At 47.1% G+C, this 17,668-nt stretch overlaps 1 protein-coding gene across 1 annotated transcript; it reads left to right on the forward strand.

Moving 5' to 3' along the window:
- Positions 1 to 1,970: 1,970 nt before the first annotated feature.
- CLPS (colipase) lies at positions 1,971 to 15,778 on the forward strand. Its single transcript, XM_069242420.1, has 3 exons — positions 1,971 to 2,199; positions 4,268 to 4,390; positions 15,407 to 15,778. The coding sequence occupies exons 1-3, from the start codon at positions 2,020 to 2,022 to the stop codon at positions 15,572 to 15,574; spliced, it is 471 nt and encodes a 156-aa protein (XP_069098521.1). The 5' UTR covers positions 1,971 to 2,019; the 3' UTR covers positions 15,575 to 15,778.
- Positions 15,779 to 17,668: the final 1,890 nt, after the last annotated feature.

Below are 17,668 nucleotides of genomic sequence, written 5' to 3' on the forward strand. Positions count from 1 at the left end.
TCTGGGTACTTGTTTTAATTCCAGATAACGTTTAAGGGTGGTAATGTCCCACCAACGGGCTAGTTCCTGTTTTTTTAGCCTCTCTAGTTTGATGAATTTCTGTCTGAGTCCTTCTGTGGAAGGTGTGGGATCTGTGGCGCGGGGAGCTAGGGTTTTTTTGGAAAAAAGCTCTGCAGCCAGGGTGTCCCGGTTATCGTCAAAGGAAGCCATGTTGAGTAGACGAGAGAAAGGGTGTCCCTTTCGATCAAAAGAAACACAAATACTACAGTTTAGATAGTACGTGTGGCTAGAGTGCGGCTCACCCTGTTCAGAAAGAACATAACAAGGAGAAAAGAAATAAGGGCAGTAAGGGTGAGAGGCGCCGCACTTCCAGGCAGTAAACAGATAGTTAAGATAAATTGAATATGAGTAAAGTCTGGTGCAAATCGGCCAGGTGCCTTACTGCCCGGTAGGCACCAATTGGGTACTAGGAGTACCCTAGAACGACAATGGGAAAAAACGGCCACAGCACACAGAGAGTAATGTCCAACAATTAAACCAGCAAAGATATTGTTGGTGTGGTACTGTAGGTTCGGAGAGGAATTGTGTTGAAATGAGTCTCAAATCCGGTTTGTAGATGTTGTCTTTATTTGTAGATGCTTAGAAAGCATTAAATCATCGTGTAGATACAGCCAACACGTGTTTCGTCACACAGGTGACTTTATCAAGGCTGAGTTGGATGGTACAGAAATGTAATTAGAATGGCTGCGCCAAGCAGCTACAGGTACGTAGGTAAGAAGCTTGTTTGGTAATGAAGATTGGGGAGGCCCTGATAAGCCTGAAAAGTAACCAGTAAGAAGCGAAGCTAGAAAGGCTAGAAAGAGGCTACCTTCCTACAGGGAGTTTCTATATGTTCGCGTTCTGATGCTCATTTTGTTGGTAATCTGTTGTAACAAGTAGCAGGACTGCCATCAGTTCAGGGAGCTGGAGGTTGGGAGCTGTTTGTGATCACTGTTAATTTGGGTCTGAATGGGCAGGACCAGTCTGAATGGGCAGGACCAAGCCCCACAACACACATAGGTTAAAGACATTTTACTGGCACTGGTTCTTAGCTTAATGGTGGGGCTCAGTTTAGCTAGATTAATCTGAAAAGAAGATGACCTCTGTTATAGCGCTATTCAGCTGAAAGAAGGAACATTTTCTACAACACAGAAACTTGAAAGTCGCTGCTTTTTACTTATATGTTTATCTTGGGGCAAATATGAGTTCCAAGTCAAAGATGATCCACAGTTGAGAGAGATTTGAAGATGGTAACAGCTGTAAAGCCATTCAAATGAGTAGGTATTGGGACTGCGCCCAGTTCTGGCTTAGTTCAGCTTAGAAGCTGAGGAGATTTTTTACATACAGCGGTTAATGTGTCTGATTATTTTATGTTGATGTTTTAAGAACTAATCACGTCATTCTATATTCCGGTGAGATTTTGGGAGTCATCTGCATACATTTGGAAACTAAATGAATAATGGATCCATTAATTGCCCAGCACTTGTTGTGAGGTTACTGGGAGCAAGAAGATATTAAAACATAGGTGGAGATGTCAGTCCTGGGGGTACACTGCAAGCGGAAAAGCAAAGAGAAAACACAGCCTATGAAGATCAATATGCAGGATGACTCAACGAAGTGCCACAGAGCTCCCTGCAGACTCTTGGCAAGTTATTCTTTACATAACTGTTATCAGGGTACATTGGGCCTTACAGCTGTTATCAGCCCTCTGTTTATTCTTTTATGAGACTAGCAGGTGACGCATCCACACTGCGGCTTTGGGCCTTGTCCAATATACCTGCATGGTTCCACTTCAAAGACCCTGGCATCCTGCCCTGTGGCATCACCAACACACTATCCGAGGAAATTCCTGGCCAAGTGTGATGAATTTGTGAGTGCTACTGATAAGAGCGCGGTCATGTGCTCCAGGAAACGTTGTGACATATACCTGGGAGCCTCAGCCTTCTGGGAGCACAGTGTAGACCTTGCCTGGACAGGACAATGAAGCTGGAACTGATCCTTCTAGTGGTGCTCCCCTCAACATTCAGTAATGTCATTCCAGAAGCAAAGGGACTGGTCGGCAATGTGATCCCGGCGAAGAAGCTAGTGGCAAATGTGATCCCAGCGAAGAATCAGGTCGCCGATGTGATTCCAGAGGAGGCAGGATTGATCATTAACCTGGTAAGCAGTACTTGGAGAAATTGTCCTGTTCTGACCAGTCTGGGGTTCCATGTCTGCTGGTGGAACCACTCAGAACCAGGCACCTCGGTGGCACAGAACGTGATTTTGATCACTTACATGCCATGCATCCTGTCTTTTGCCACTTCTGTTGAAAGTGCAAGCTCTGCAGACACAAAGTCTGTCCTGCTGGAATCCAAACCTGACGCCTGCAGGATTCAAAGCTAACTGTAGTGGGCGCTCAACTCACAGAGCTATGCACGGAATGTAGGAGGGGGTCCTCGTGTGCAGGGGTTAGAGCCCCTACCGAAGGAGGGTCTGGTGCACAGGGGGTTCCTGCAGAAGCTCAGGAGTATAGAGCTGTGTCTTGGACTCCTGTCTGCAGGAGATGGCCAGGCGGCCTGAGTAAGGGGTAGGCAGGGTGCGAGTGCTGGAGAGCAGCTGTAGTATCCCGTGAAGCTATGATGCAGTGTATAGTAAATAAACAGCTTTACTCACTCCTGTCCCCCTGCACAGAGGTCAGCAAGACAGTCAGAGAGTACAGCCAGAGCCCAGACATCAATGGCATGGCATGTAAACACTCAATAAAAACCATGTATAAATATAATGGCTGCTTACATTTAGAAAATGTAATTTATTCAACACGTGTTTTAGTTTGGTAGATTAGATAATATCAATACATTTAGTGACATTTCTTAAAAGATCCATTTCTAAACATGAAATTAGAAACATTTAGCAATCCCCCACCCCAGTGCTCTGACAAAGTTGCCTTGAACAAACCAAGAGATACACACTGTATAGTATGGCCAATAATGTTATTAGATGTGGCAACCTCATTGTTTATGAACCATATGTGAGCGGAGTCTTTGAACGAAATGCCTTCAGTGTGCACCCAGGTAAAGGGAAGTAAAGTGGAGTAAAGTGGGTACTTCACTGAGTTTGGAGGACACGTCCTTAAGTTTGAGGGGGCAACTTCTGAGTAAAAGATGCCAGAATGTAGTAAACGTACAGGGCGTTCGCAGGCCCTGGACAGTAATGAGTATGCCTTTGAGGGTCATGACTCAGAGCTTTTGGGACCGCAGTTTGAGTGTGACAGCAGGTCAAGCAATTTAAGAAAGAAGAAAGCCTTTGGGGGACAGGAAGTGGAGTGGGAGACGTCCCCTCCAGAGAATACTGCATCGCGTAAAAGCGTGAATTATCAATCAAAACAAACTTAATCAAAACGTTTTAATCACTAGATATGCTCACTGTTTACTTTCTTTTAAAACACCTAAACCGGTGCTTCGCCTGTAGTGGGTGGGTTGGGGAAGGTTGGCAGTGTCAGTTTGGGGGTCACATGAGCTTCGGGCGCATTGTGCTGTTTAGAAGTGGGTTGCTGCAGGCGTAGTCTCTCTATTGTTAAGGCTATTTGGGTGCAGAGGGTGATAACATCATTGCCCTACATGGACGTTTAAGTCAAAGGCCGACAAGGGCACGGTCACCGTTGACCTGTTTGTAGGATAGGGCAGTGCTTTAAATGGGGCGGGGCGCACAGGTATTACGTGCCTGCACTCCTTACAATGGAAAAATAGACTACCTGCACTTCTCAGCAGGAGTGCAGGGCTTTTAATGGAAGAGTACCGACACGTCTCGGTAGCACACAGGTACTCTTGGCCAGTGAGGAATTCCATTTTAACCACTGGGAGAGGGTGATACAGGCATGGTCGCTAAATTGCTACTTGGAGCAGGTAAGGATATGGTCGCAATAAGGCTATTCGGGGCAGAGGATGCTATGGCACAGTCAATATAAAGCTACGTGGGGCAGAGGACGAGAAAGGCATAGATGCAACGGGACAGTGGGGTACAACCCTGGTCACTACTGGACTAACTGGCCTAGCGGGTGATGTGTCCATGTCCTCTGCTGGGCAGTTTGGGGAGAGGGGACAGTGGTTTTGGCTTGGCTTCTCTAGGGTTGGTTGAGGCTGAAAGTATATAATACATGGCGCCTAGGTGGATAGTTCGGGGCATTGCTCCTGTTTTTCAACTGATGACAGTCTATCACAGCAGATGTTTTTTTCTGGTTTTGTTACAGGACCGTGGCGAACTGTGCATGTTCAGTTTTCAGTGTAAGAGTAAATGCTGTCACAGGACCAGTGGAATTAGCCTGGCGCGCTGTGCCCCAAGTTCTGCAGAGAACCAGGAATGCACCCCCTGGGTAAGTAGGTTGTTTTAGGGCCCTTGCTCATTGACCCCAAAGCAGCCGAGTGTGGTCACTGCTTACCTCTTCAGTGCCTCTTCCGCAGCTGCAGACCCGTACGCAGTACTTAAATACGGCTGTCCGGTCGACACCTTGTGCTGAGGAGGGCATATAGCCAGACATTTTTCGGAGCACACCAGATACACCCAGCACTGCCTCTCCTGCACCTGTTTGGTTGACAACCGGGACGTAACAACCGCTCCTTGCGCTGCGACGCAGGAGGGAGCACGGAGCCCATCCTTCAGAGTCACCCTATTCAGGCGTAAGGGCTATGAATATCTGTGAAATGGAAGTTCGAGGGACACAACGCAACATGCTGTAGAGGAGCTCTTACACTAGTGACAAACGGTTTTGCAGGCCGGAAAGGCCATGGACCTCCTTAACCCCTTTGCTGCCAGGCCTTTTCCCCTCCTGTGCCGAGCCTTTTTTTTGGCTATTTGGGGCAGTTCGTTAGGCCCTCATAACTTTTTCTCCACATAAGCTACCCATGCCAAATTTGCGTCCTTTTTTCCCGACGTTCTATGGATTCTAGAGGTACCCAGACTTTGTGGGTTCCCCTGGAGGAGACAAAGAAATTAGCCAAAATACAGCAACAAGTTCGTTTTTTGAAAAACAAAATGGGAAAAAAGGGCTGCAGAAGAAGGCTTGTTTTCTTTTCCTTGAAAATGGCTTCAACCAAGGGTTTGCAGTGGTAAAATTACCATCTTCCCAGCTTTCAGGAATAGGCAGCCTTGAATTAGGAAACCCAATTTTTCAACACAATTTTGGCATTTTACTGGGACATACCCCATTTTTACTACTTTTGTGCTTTCAGCCTCCTTCCAGTTAGTGACAGAAATGGGTGAGAAACCAATGCTGGATCCCAGAAAGCTAAACATTTCTGAAAAGTAGACAACATTCTGAATTCATCAAGGAGTAATTTGTGTAGATCCTACAAGTGTTTCCTACAGAAAATAACAGCTGAAATAAAAGAATATTGAAATTGAGGTGACAAAAAACAGCCATTTTTCTCCACATTTTACTCTGTAACTTTTTCCTGCAATGTCAGATTTTTGAAAGCAATATACCGTTACGTTAGCTGGACTCTTCTGGTTGCGGGGATTTATAGGTCTTGTAGGTTCATCAAGAACCCTAAGTACCCAGAGCCAAAAAATGAGCTGCACCTTTCAATGGGTTTTCATTCTATACCGGGTATACAGCAATTAATTTGCTGAATAATAAAATTTGAAAAATAGGTATCAAGAAACCCCTTGTATTTCCAAAATGGCCACAAAATAAGGTGTTGAGAAGCAGTGGTTATTTGCACATCTCTGAATTCCGGGGTGCCCATACTAGCACATGAATTACAGGGCATTTCTCAAATAGATGTCTTTTTTACACAATGTCTTATATTTGGAAGGAAAAAATGTATAGGAAGACAAGGGGCAATAACACTTGTTTTGCTATTCTGTGCTCCCCCAAGTCTCCCGATAAAAATGGTACCTAACTTGCGTGGGTAGGCCTAGTGCCCGTGACAGGAAATGCCCCAAAACACAACGTGGACACATCACATTTTCACAAAGAAAACAGAGCTGTTTTTTGCAAAGTGCCTAGCTGTGGATTTTGGCCTCTAGCTCAGCCGGCACCTAGGGAAACCTAGCAAACCTGTGCAGTTTTAAAAACTAGACACCTAGGGAAATCCAAGATAGGGTGACTTGTGGGGCTCTGACCAGGTTATGTTACCCAGAATCCTTTGCAAAGCTCAAAATGTGGCCCAAAAAACACTTTTTCCTCTCATTTCGGTGACAGAAAGTTCTGAAATCAGAGAGGAGCCACAAATTTCCTTCCAACCAGCATTCCCCCAAGTCTCCCAATAAAAATGGTACCTCACTTGTGTAGGTAGGCCTAGCACCGCGACAGGAAATGCCCCAAAACACAACGTGGACACATCAATCACATTTTTACAAAGAAAACAGAGCTGTTTTGCAAAGTCCCTTTCTGTGGATTTTGGCCTCTAGCTCAGCCGGCACCTAGGGAAATCTAGCAAACCTATGCAGTTTTGAAAACTAGACAACTAGAGGAATCCAAGATGGGGTGACTTGTGGGGCTCTGACCAGATTCTGTTACCCAGAATTCTTTGCAAACCTCAAAATTTGGCCAAAAAAACACTTTTTCTTCTCATTTCGGGGACATAAAGTTCTGAAATCAGAGAGGAGACACAAATTTGTGCTTCCACCCAGCATTGCCCCAAGTCTCCCGATAAAAATGGTACCTCACTTTTGTAGGTAGGCCTACTGCCCGTGAAAGGAAATGCCCCAAAACACTATCTGGACACATCAAAATTATCAAATACAAAACTACCTGTTTTTTTTGAGGGGGGCACCTATGTTTTTCGTTCTGGGCTCAGCAGCCATCTAGGGAAACCTACCAAACCCAAACATTTCTGAAAACTAGACACCCGAGGGAGTCCAGGGAGGTGTGACTTGTGTGGATCCCCCAAAGTTTTCCTACCCAGAATCCTCCGCAAACCTCAAATTTAGCTAAACAAATCACATTTTCCCACATTTCTGTGTGGGATCACCACACCGGGACAACTTTCATACCACCCAACGTTCCCATCAGTCTCCCGGTAAAAATGATACCTCATTTGTGTAGGTGGGCCAAGTGCTTGTGACAGGGAAGAGCCAAAAACATGTCGAAATTGAGGGGGAACCAAAGCGGGTCCAAAAGGGCAGTTTGAAAAAAACATTTTTAGGCTGACAAGTGCAGCAGAATCTTTATCAGTATAGATGAGACAATGCTGGGTGGTAGGAATTTTGTGGATTCCTGCAGATTCCGGAAGGTTCCATCACAAAAATGTGGGAAAAATGTGTGATTTCCAGCAAAGTTGGAGGTTTGCAGGGCATTGTGGGTAAGAAATGGTGCGGGGTGCATGTGAAACACACCACCCTGGAAACACCCAGATGTTTAGTTTTCAGATGTGTCTAGGTCTTGTGGATTTTTGTACATGGCAGCGTCCCAAAGTCCATAAAGTGCAGCCCTCACCATTCCAAGTGGGACGATTTTGAGAGTTAGCCAAGCTCTCATGGCCCAAATGTAAAGCCAAAACCCCAAATAATCAAATGTCTTCTTGCTTGCCGTGGGATAAGATGTTTTAGTGTGCGGGGGAGAACTGAAAGACTGTTACCCCCTTCAGTTGGGGTGGGGCATAACCAGGCCCATACTAGTTGGTAGCCATCACCCCACTATTTTTTTTTAAATTTTCTGGCATCTAGTAGACTTTCTGCCCCCCTGAGGTGTGGATCAGGGGTAATTACCCCATCTGCCCACTGGTGGGCAGAACAACTTTGGCCCCATTTATTTGGGCTGGGGGTATGGCCATACCACCACCCTCTTATTTTGTAAAAAAAACTTCCCTGGTCTCTGGTGGTCTTTCTGCCCCCCCCCCGCTCCCCTTGGGAGCATATGGGCCTTCCAAATAGATCAATCTTCCCCCAAGGGGGGCAGATATAGCCAACAGTAATGTGCCCCATGGGGAGCGACCCTTACCCATGATGCTGTCCCCCTAAAGAAAACACACACATACACACACACCAATCCTTGGTGCCTAAGTGGTTTCTGCCACCCGGGGGCAGATCAGCCTAATAGAAATACGCTGATCTGCCCCCAAGGGGAGCAGAAATGGCCAAAAATAAATTTGCCCCCCCAGGGTCGCTCCCCTTGCCTAAGGGGTTGCTCCCCTCGCGTGAAATTGGCGCAAAAAAAAAAAATCCCCTATGCCTAGTGGTTATTGCCCCCCTTGGGGGCAGATTGGCCTAACAAAAACCTTCCCTAAGTGATCGCTCCCCACCTCTAAAAGACAAAAAAAACAACAAAAAAAACAATTATCCCTGGCACCTAGAAGTTTCTGCCCCCAGGGGGCAGAAATGGCCTAAAATAAATGTGCCCTCCCCACCGGGGGAGCGACCCTTGCCTAAGGGGTCCCTCCTCTTCCGTGAATTCGCCGTTAAAAAAACTCCCTGGTGTCTAGTGGTATCTGCCCCTATTTTTTTCTTGAGACTCTCAACTAAGGCAAGAGAGAGAATGTAGAAAAGGGAGAAGGAAGAAGGATAAGAAAAAATATATGACAATAGTGAAAGTGGAAGAAAAAACCTTCAAAAGTGGGATAAAGACGCAGGGAGTGTAGGGTGATTGAAGAAAGAAAAGTAAACTGGAGAAAGCAATTGGCAGCCTTGGTATTCAGCAACCCGGGCATTAGGCAGCACCAGCGGTGGGCTTTAACGAAAACCTCTGGGTCCTTGCACTATTTTAATGTTCCTTGTTTGCACATTAAGCACTGAGAGAGACCAAGTGCGCTGTTGGAAGACAACACCCAAATCGTTGAGGTTCCGTGTTTTTTAGTGGTTTAGTGGTGTGACAGAATAATTTAGGTATGGGAACACTAAACTAACAGTGTTCTAGGACAACATTTGAGAAGCATCCCTGCAAAATGTTTTGTAAAATTAAAAACATCACTTAGTTTGGCCTAAATATTTCCCATGTCATTTCACCTTAACTAAGCTAGCACAGTGGTTTGCAACCTTTTGATTTCTGTAGACCCTCACTTAATCATTACTGGATTCCGGGGATCCTCATTGAAATATTTGGAATCCAAGGAACCCCCAATGAGTCATTACTGGAAACTGGAGATCCTGGACTAAGCATTTTTGATTATTAGAACCCCAAAACAATAGGCTAAAAATACAAAAGCAAGCACTCACCAAACAAATAAAATATTCACAAACACATATGAAAAATAGAAAAATTGTATTTTAATGGCAAGGTTAGAGCTTTTGTAAATTCAATTAAGGCCACTCATTTCCATACTACATTCTGTTTGATACACTTGCACTGCTCCCAAGAATCAATCTGAAGGTATTTACTAACTTAATTTTCAGCCTACAATTTCAAAGTCCTTCACATTTACAAAATGTTTTAAAAAATGTTATTTTTACATTTTCTTCTTTATTTAAATACACATTGTTAATCTGTTAACTATATTTTAATGTTCTAAGTCCACGTAGTTAATATTCTTTCTAAAATGTACCAGGAGCACAGATTAAGAAGCTCTGAACTTGCACGCACTCTCTCTGTACAATACATGCCACTGTAACACCTTCCACTAGATGGCGGTGACTTGCAACAACACACGTCCCAGCTGCACGCGTTTTAGCAAACAGTGCTCCTGTGCCGAGGATGTAACCATTACATCCTCGGCCTGGAGCTCGGAGGGAGCGCTAGCGCTCCCTCCGTGGGCTTCCCTCCCACCCCCCAAGGCAGGGATGGAAGACCCCCCAGTGACGTCTGATGACGTCAGCGCGCGTGCGCTGACCTCATCAGAGGCCACTTCCCCATTACGCTGGAAGCTCAGCTTCCAGCGTGATCGGAAGAGAAATGCTCAGCATTTATCTTCTGATCATGTGATTGGGGCCTGAGAGGCTTCAAAGGGAAGGAAAGGAACTTCCTTCCCTTTGAAGTCTCTCAGAGCATTTCAGAAGCTGGATCGTGAAGCGATCTGGCTTCTGAAATGCCCACTAGACACCAGGGATTTATTGTAATAAGGAAATTGGCATAAAGGGAGTGACCCCTTGGGCAAGGGTCGCTCCCCAGGGGGGCAATTTTTTTCAAGGCCTTTTCTGGCCCCCCTGGGGACAGATCGGCCTATTGTTATTAGGCCGATCTGCCCCCGAGGGGGGGGGAGGCAGAAACCTCTAGGCACCAGGGGTCATTTTCTTTTTTTTTCAGAGGGGGGGAGCGACCCCTCTGGGTCCTGGTCCCCAAAATGAGTGCTGGTGCCCCCCACTTAAAACCAGCCACACAAATGAAGTAGGCCCTAGACTGCCATGATACACACTAAAGAGTTATAAAATCATATTTTCTCTTTAATCTGGGCACACACTGATGCAGTTGCGAGTGCCAGTGAGCATTGCTGGCTTTCCTGACATTAATCTCTGACCTTCCCGTCACCATCCATTTGAACTCACTCTCTCCTGCAAGTATCAAAGACCCCACCTATGTGCCATCCGGTGACTTCTTCATGCGGCCTGTGAAGTCATTAATTTGAGTCAGTGGTGGCTGCACTCATTTTTGGGAACCAAATAACATTTCTCAGAGAGCAAAAGAGGGAAAGGAAAACACCTTAGAAAGGGAAAAAAAGGAGTAAGAGAAAGACAAAAATACGAGTCACCAAGGGAGAAAGCAGGAACCTGCAAGAGTGAGATCAAGGGGCAGTGACTGTCTGGCAGCGGATTAAAGAGATCTGAGGTGGATTCAGGAGTTTGGCACACTGACATTTAATAGCACTGGCTGCTGGCTTCTGAGCACTGCTTTGGTCATGGGCACTCATTATTTTATAGGATAAACACTGTCCCTGTGACATCACTATAGGCAGAATAGGCAGCAAATTAAAAGGGAAAGCCGAGCCAGTGGTCAGTTTGGGGTCTAAGAGTCAGTCGCGGCTTGCTGACCTGAAAAGGGGCGGAGCAGGTGCAGCGCCGGGGGGGGGAGGGTGTAACATTTAATTAAAAAAAATAAGATAAAATAAAAACTTACCTCCTCTGTTGCCACGCCGCTCCTCTCTTCCTCGTCATCACTGCAGGCAGGCACAGGCTCCCAACCTGCCCTGCGGCCAATCCTGACGCTGCTCAGTGCAGCGTCAGGATTGGCTGTGAGCGCCCTGGCTGGGTGCTCCCAGGCAGTCTGGGAGCCTACACACATGTGCTCTGAGGGGAGTGCTCTGTGCACTCCCCTCACTGCCCGTCACCTCCGTAGCCCCCCTTTCACCAAAAAGGGATAATAAACCCTCCTGGTGAAAGGTTTGCAGCTTCTGCTGCTGGCAGTTGGGGAGGGGGGCGACGCTCCTCTGCCCTAATGGAGGAGCCGCCCCTGCAGAGCCTACCACGAGCCAGGCCTGCAAAATATTTCACAGGAAATAGTGCAACAAACATTATGTAAACACAGAACAAAGAAGTTTCACATTTAAAAAGGTGTGTCACTTTAGTACATTATTTTATAGTACTGAACTGAGTCATTTGGTAGGAAGTGATAATTTCTTAAAATGAACTTAGAAACATCCATGCCACCACAACCCCTCACTAACAATGATGGCAGTGTCAGACCAAGTGGCAAGTCATAGGGTTATGTACAGCACATAGGATGTAGTTCAAGGTGCTGTCAGATGCACTGATGAAGGAAAAGGAGGCACAGTAAAATAGAATAATTGCCTAGGATCACACCGTTTGTGGAACTGAGGTAAAGAAGACCCCCATGGAAGGTGGGTGGAGGTGTATCCTCTGCAGCAAGACGGCAGGAGTAGAGTGGTCAGGAGGGCAAGTTTGTACAGTGAGGTAAGAGCATGGTTCGCAGGACAAGCAGAGGCCATTTAAAGGCGTAGATCGTTTTGGGATTGGATCCAAGAGAACCGTGAGGTGAGCCAGAGCCAGGCATTTGTCTCGAGCCTGCCTCCAGCCTTCAGTGTTTCATCCACCTCTTGACATCATCCGCTGTGGTCTAGGTCTGTGCCAACAGTACATCTAGGGAGCACAAGTCATGCCATATTTTATTGTATTCACATGATATAAACTTTAAAACAATGAATCCAAAAGTTAAACATTTCAAAATCTAGTATGACTCCGTTCCTCCTTGACCCCCCAGTCTTCTGTCATTATCACCCTCCTCCCAGGAGCTCACTGGACTTCCTGTCTCCTATAGATATCCTGTGCCCTCCAGATATCTCACAGCAGCTCTTTTTTCCTAAGGGCACCATCTGCTTTGCAGAAATCTCACAGGAACTCCTGTGTCTAGTCTGCCTTCCAGGAATATCCTAGTACATTTTGTCACCATGGGAATCCAATGCCTCTGAAGAATCTCATATGACCTGTTTCCCGTGGGCATCATCTGTCTCCCAGGAACTCACAGAACTTCCTCTCTTCATGCACATGCTCAATTGCTCAGGATCCTCATGGGACCTCCTGTGGCCACTGCATGCCTTTATGCTTCACTTGCCTGTACAACAAGGACAAATACGTATGAGAAGACACATTACAGCAGACAATTTTCTGTAGACCCTGAATAGGAAGGCCTCTGTTTCTTTTGTATCTTAGCTTCAGATTCCCGTGTCCAGGCACACCGAGTGACAAAGACGTTAGCCTGACGAGCTATCCAGGTCAGTGTACAAGTATTCTGATTGGTCACTGCCAACATCCGCATAGCAAGGTGAATGCGAAATACTTGTTTTTCAAAGCCAGGATCCCTAATTGCTGGTTTCCTTCCCCTGTGAGGACAACTTGGATAAGTCCTCTGCAACGACAGCTGTAGACTGCCTGGAGAAGCAGGAGCTTCCTGCTGGAGAGCAGGAGATTGCTGGATTGGATCCCCATAGGACAGGCTGCCTTGTAGAGGCATAGACCCAGCTACATTGTGACCAAAGAGTTGTGAAAAAGACTTGGATCCCATCCCTGTTGAGTGTACTGCATATGCCTTAAAGGAAGAGAAAAACTCGCAGTGAAGAAGGAGTACTGACAGAATACTCTATAAGAAGACACCACCCAAAGAAGATCGCAGTTGTGAAAAAAGAACAGTCACCATCTCTCAAAGAGAGAGGCTGCCCTGAGGAGCAAACTGCTCCAAACCACATCAAGAGCAGGGAAGTGTTTGTGGCGTTATGGGATTTTTGGAAGACATGCACTGTGACCCTGAGGGCCTTGGGCATCAACATCACATTTTCAAGGTGGCCACAAAGAGGGAGTGAGTGATACACTTCAAACTTCCCCATTTCTAAGGAGAAATTCAATAAATAAGTCTCGCAGGACGGACAATGCAGGAGCCCGGTTGGAGCAGGGCACCTATGTAGAGCTGTCCTCCTGGGCCTAATTTAAATGAAGAACCTAGGGAAAACCTACCCGTTTGTGGAGAGTAACAAAACATTTCTTAGAAACTCTGTAAATCTAGGCTACATCATGTAAGATCTGTGGATACAGTAAAAATGTATGAAGCCTATGTAGCATTTTGCTGATTATTGGGGAGATACATTTTCCTAACGTTGTATCACTATTTAGTTTTGCCTAAAAATCTGAGCAAGGACCTGATGTTACTAACGATGTCTGAAAGCTTGAGTCCAATTATTGAGATGTTCTTGTCAAAGCCAGTAAGTATTTCCTGTTCCCTGTGAATGTTCTAACAAAACCTGTAGGTTTCACTATGCTTATTGTGGAAAGCCATATATGTGTTGCAATTGGCCTGTAAAGGGATATTACTAATTTTATAAATTGGTGCCTATGAGCATGTATATTGTCATTATGTACCTCGCTGATGATGTTAGTAGAGGGGGTTAGTTCCTCCTGTAAGATCTTCAGGGATGGTGATTTGACCCCCACCCCCCAATCTATAGCCACCTACCTTCTCTCTGTCTACTCTCTCCAGTACATTTCCAGTGCCTTCTTGGCTTCATCAGAGAATCCCTTCTCCTTCTATGGTGTCCACTACCCATCTTCCTCATTCCCTCATCCAGTTTCTCTGCCCTTTGAGTTATTCTGTGCACATTTCTTTCCATGATATTGCTAGCTTTTTTGTCTTCCTCTGAGATACCTCTTACCATGGTGTCTACTGCTTCTTTGACTTTTTGTAATATCCCTCCCCTTTCTTTACTATCTCCGTCTTCCTTCACTTTATGACATCCCTTTATTTGACAGCGCATACTTCCTGATTTCTAGAAGATGTGTCCATGTAACATTTCCTGCCTTGCTTACTTCCACTGAGCCCACTCCTTCAATGATATTTACTACTCCTTGAATTTTTCAGTGACCCTCTCCCTCCAGGATATATTCGGTCCATGAACTCCCCCTCCACCGTGGTAGTCTTTTCCTCCTTGACTTCACCCAGATCCTTCCCTTTTTGTTACCTCCTGACTTACGAAGATCCTCTGAGTACCCAATTCTTTATTACTGTAGTCTTTATTCACTTCCTCTGAGACTCTCTGAGGTTTCCTTTGCTTTCTGACTTCATGTGACACCCTACACCTCCCAGGGTCTGTTGCCTCGCTTCATCTGAAACTCCCTAACCTCTTCCTCTGAATTTGTTTGCGTCTATTGTTCTATGGCTTCACTTGCCCTCTTGCCTCAGTCATTTTCCTCTAGTGCCTATACCTCCTTTGCCACTACCCTCCCTTAATCCCTTAAGACACTTTCTGTTGCTAGATTCATCATACTCTGAGACTAGTGCCACCATGGTGTCATATTGTAATAATGTGACAGCATTTGAGCATTAAAGAGGAATAAGATTAAGGAAGAATGAGGGGGCTGTGGGTAAAGGAGTGAACCAAGACACGCAGCATCTCGAGCTTCCCTGATTTCTAGAGACTCCACCTTCCATGATGGTGGCCTCCTCCTCTTTTGATGGAATGTCCTCCTTACTTGAATCTGAAACCCCGTTCTCAAATGATAATTCCTCGCTTAGTCCAAGTATTCCTCTTTCCTTGGTATCCTCTGCTTTACTGCTACATCTGGACCCTCCACACCTTTTCATAGTCAATTATTTCTTTATTTACTCTGAGATTCACTTTCTATGGTATCTACTACATTCCTGACCTCATCCGAGACACCATCTTTTCCCTGGGATCCCCTGTCTTCTTGAGCTCCTCTAAGGCCCTCGTCTCCGTGGTGCCTCCTGTCTTCTTGCCCTCATCTGAGACTTGCCGATCATTTGATAACTTCTGTCATTCTGAACTCATCTGTAGCCCTCTCACCCTTTACCCTGTCTTCCTCTGAGTCACTGTCTCCATAGCACCTGCGCCCTCCATGTTGTCCTGTAGATGCCTTTCTAAATGTATTTCTAGGTTCTTTATCTTCTTTCGAGACCGCTCCTTGCATGGTATCTCCATGCTCAGTGAATTCTTCTCGTTTAAGCTTCTGTTGGTTTGTTTTGTCATTCTTAGTCACCTGACTTTTCTCTACCTTGCAGACTATTTACGATGTTTACTACAGATGCCCCTGTGAGGCTGGCCTGAAATGCGAGACTGACAGGACCATCATTGGCTCCATCACCAACACGGATTTTGGCCTCTGCATTGATCCGAACGGCAGAAGTCTGTCTCAGCGGCAACCTGCAAATGTGCCTGAAAAAGCCTAAGAAGCCTTTCCCAGCTGTACTTAAACACAATCTACTGCGTAACTCCTGAAAGTTAGATTGTACTCCTCCGTCAGTCCCTTGAATCCGACAAAGTTAATTCCATAGCTGCAGCAGCCACTCTGTAATGCTTAAATGGTGACTTCATTATTGCAAACCTTGTGATGTACCCTGGAGGATATTTAATAAAGCCATTTTCCCTGCGGAGACCAACGAACCTCGTTCACTTATTTATGGCTCTGGAGCACATGTTTTGAAAGAGGCGTGTGCATTCCAACTGTCCCCGTTTCTTTCTACTTTCAAAGCTTTCGGCCCCTTCACTGACATATGTCTTCTACAGTCACACACACACCTCTCGCACTTACTCCTGTGGGTAGAGAATCGAGTAACACTCTTATCTCTACCTTCCCTGTATCAATCAATCAATCAATCAATCAATCAATCAATCATAGCATTTGTAAAGCGCACTACTCACCCGGAAGGGTCTCAAGGCGCTAGGGGGAAAGGGTCCGCTATTGCTCGAATAGCCAGGTCTTGAGTTGTCTCCTGAAGGCGAGGTGGTCCTGGGTCAGCCGAAGGTGGATGGGGAGGGCGTTCCATGTTTTGGCTGCCTGGTAGGAGAAGGATCTGCCTCCGGCGGTGGCTCTTCGGATGCGTGGTACGGCGGCGAGGGCGAGGCTGGTAGACCGTAGCTGGCGGGTGGGTGTGTAGAAGGTCAGGCGGTCGTTGAGGTACTTGGGGCCCAGGTTGTGGAGAGACTTGTGTGCGTGGGTGAGGAGCCTGAACGTGATCCTCTTGTTGACTGAGAGCCAGTGCAGGTCCCTCAGGTGGCCGGAGATGTGGCTGCGTCGGGAGATGTTCAGGATGAGTCGGGCGGAGGCGTTCTGGATGCGTTGGAGTCTTTTCTGTAGCTTGGTTGTGGTTCCGGCGGAGAGGGTGTTTCCGTAGTCCAGTCGGCTGGTGACGAGGGCCTGGGTGACCGTCTTCTTGGTTTCGGTCGGGATCCATCGGAAGATCTTGCGGAGCATGCAGAGGGTGTGAAAGCATGATGAGGAGACGGCGTTGACTTGTCTGGTCATCGAGAGGGAGGAGTCCAGGATGAAGCCCAGGTTGCGGGCGTGGTCCGTTGGCTTGGGAGCGGTGCCCAGGGCAGGGGGCCACCAGGAGTCGTCCCAGGCGGCGGGTGACGGTCCTAGGATGAGGACTTCTGTCTTGTCTGAGTTCAGTTTCAGGCGGCTGTTCTTCATCCACTCGGCGACGTCTTTCATCCCTTCGTGTAGGCTGGTTCTGGCGGAGTCGGGGTCTCTGGTGAGGGAGAGGATCAGTTGGGTGTCGTCGGCGTAGGAGATAATGTTGAGGTTGTGTTGGCGTGCGATGGCAGCAAGAGGTCTCATGTAGACGTTGAAGAGGGTGGGGCTGAGTGATGAACCTTGCGGGACGCCGCAGATGACTTCGGTGGCCTCGGATCGAAACGGGGGGAGGCGGACTCTCTGTGTTCTTCCGGCGAGGAACAAGATGATCCACTCCAGTGCCTTCTCTTGGATGCCGGTGTTGCGGAGGCGTTGGACTAGGGTGTGGTGGCAGACAGTGTCAAACGCTGCAGAGAGGTCCAGGAGGATGAGTGCCGCTGTTTCCCCGTTGTCGAGCAGGGCTCGGATGTCGTCGGTGGCTGCGATGAGGGCGGTCTCGGTGCTGTGGTTGGCTCTGAAACCGGACTGCGAGGGGTCGAGGGATCCGTTAGTCTCGAGGAAGGCGGCAAGCTGTCTGTTGACGATCTTCTCGATGACTTTGGCAGGAAAAGGGAGGAGCGAGATGGGGCGGAAGTTTTTGAGGTCGGTGGGGTCCGCTGTTGGTTTCTTTAGTAGGGCGCTGAGCTCGGCATGCTTCCAGCTCTCCGGGAGGGTGGCGGTGTTGAAGGAGGTGTTGATGACGTCCCGGAGTTGGGGTGCGATGGTGGAGTCGGCCTTGTTGAAGACGTGGTGGGGGCAGGGGTCAGTTGGAGATCCGGAGTGGATGGTGTTCATCGTGCGGGCTATGTCTTTGGTGGTCACCGTGGTCCACGTGCGGAGGGTGGCGGTGGGGTGCGTTGGATCGACG

This window comes from Pleurodeles waltl, chromosome 6, assembly GCF_031143425.1.
Source record: "Pleurodeles waltl isolate 20211129_DDA chromosome 6, aPleWal1.hap1.20221129, whole genome shotgun sequence".
Classification (NCBI taxonomy): Eukaryota; Metazoa; Chordata; class Amphibia; order Caudata; family Salamandridae; genus Pleurodeles; species Pleurodeles waltl.

Bases quoted from the DNA above. Each gene is read 5' to 3' on its own strand.
- CLPS (XM_069242420.1), top strand. From the start codon at position 2,020: ATGAAGCTGGAACTGATCCTTCTAGTGGTGCTCCCCTCAACATTCAGT. The intron at 2,200-4,267 runs GTAAGCAGTACT...GTTTTGTTACAG, and splicing joins CAGGATTGATCATTAACCTG to GACCGTGGCGAACTGTGCAT. The intron at 4,391-15,406 runs GTAAGTAGGTTG...TCTACCTTGCAG, and splicing joins ACCAGGAATGCACCCCCTGG to ACTATTTACGATGTTTACTA.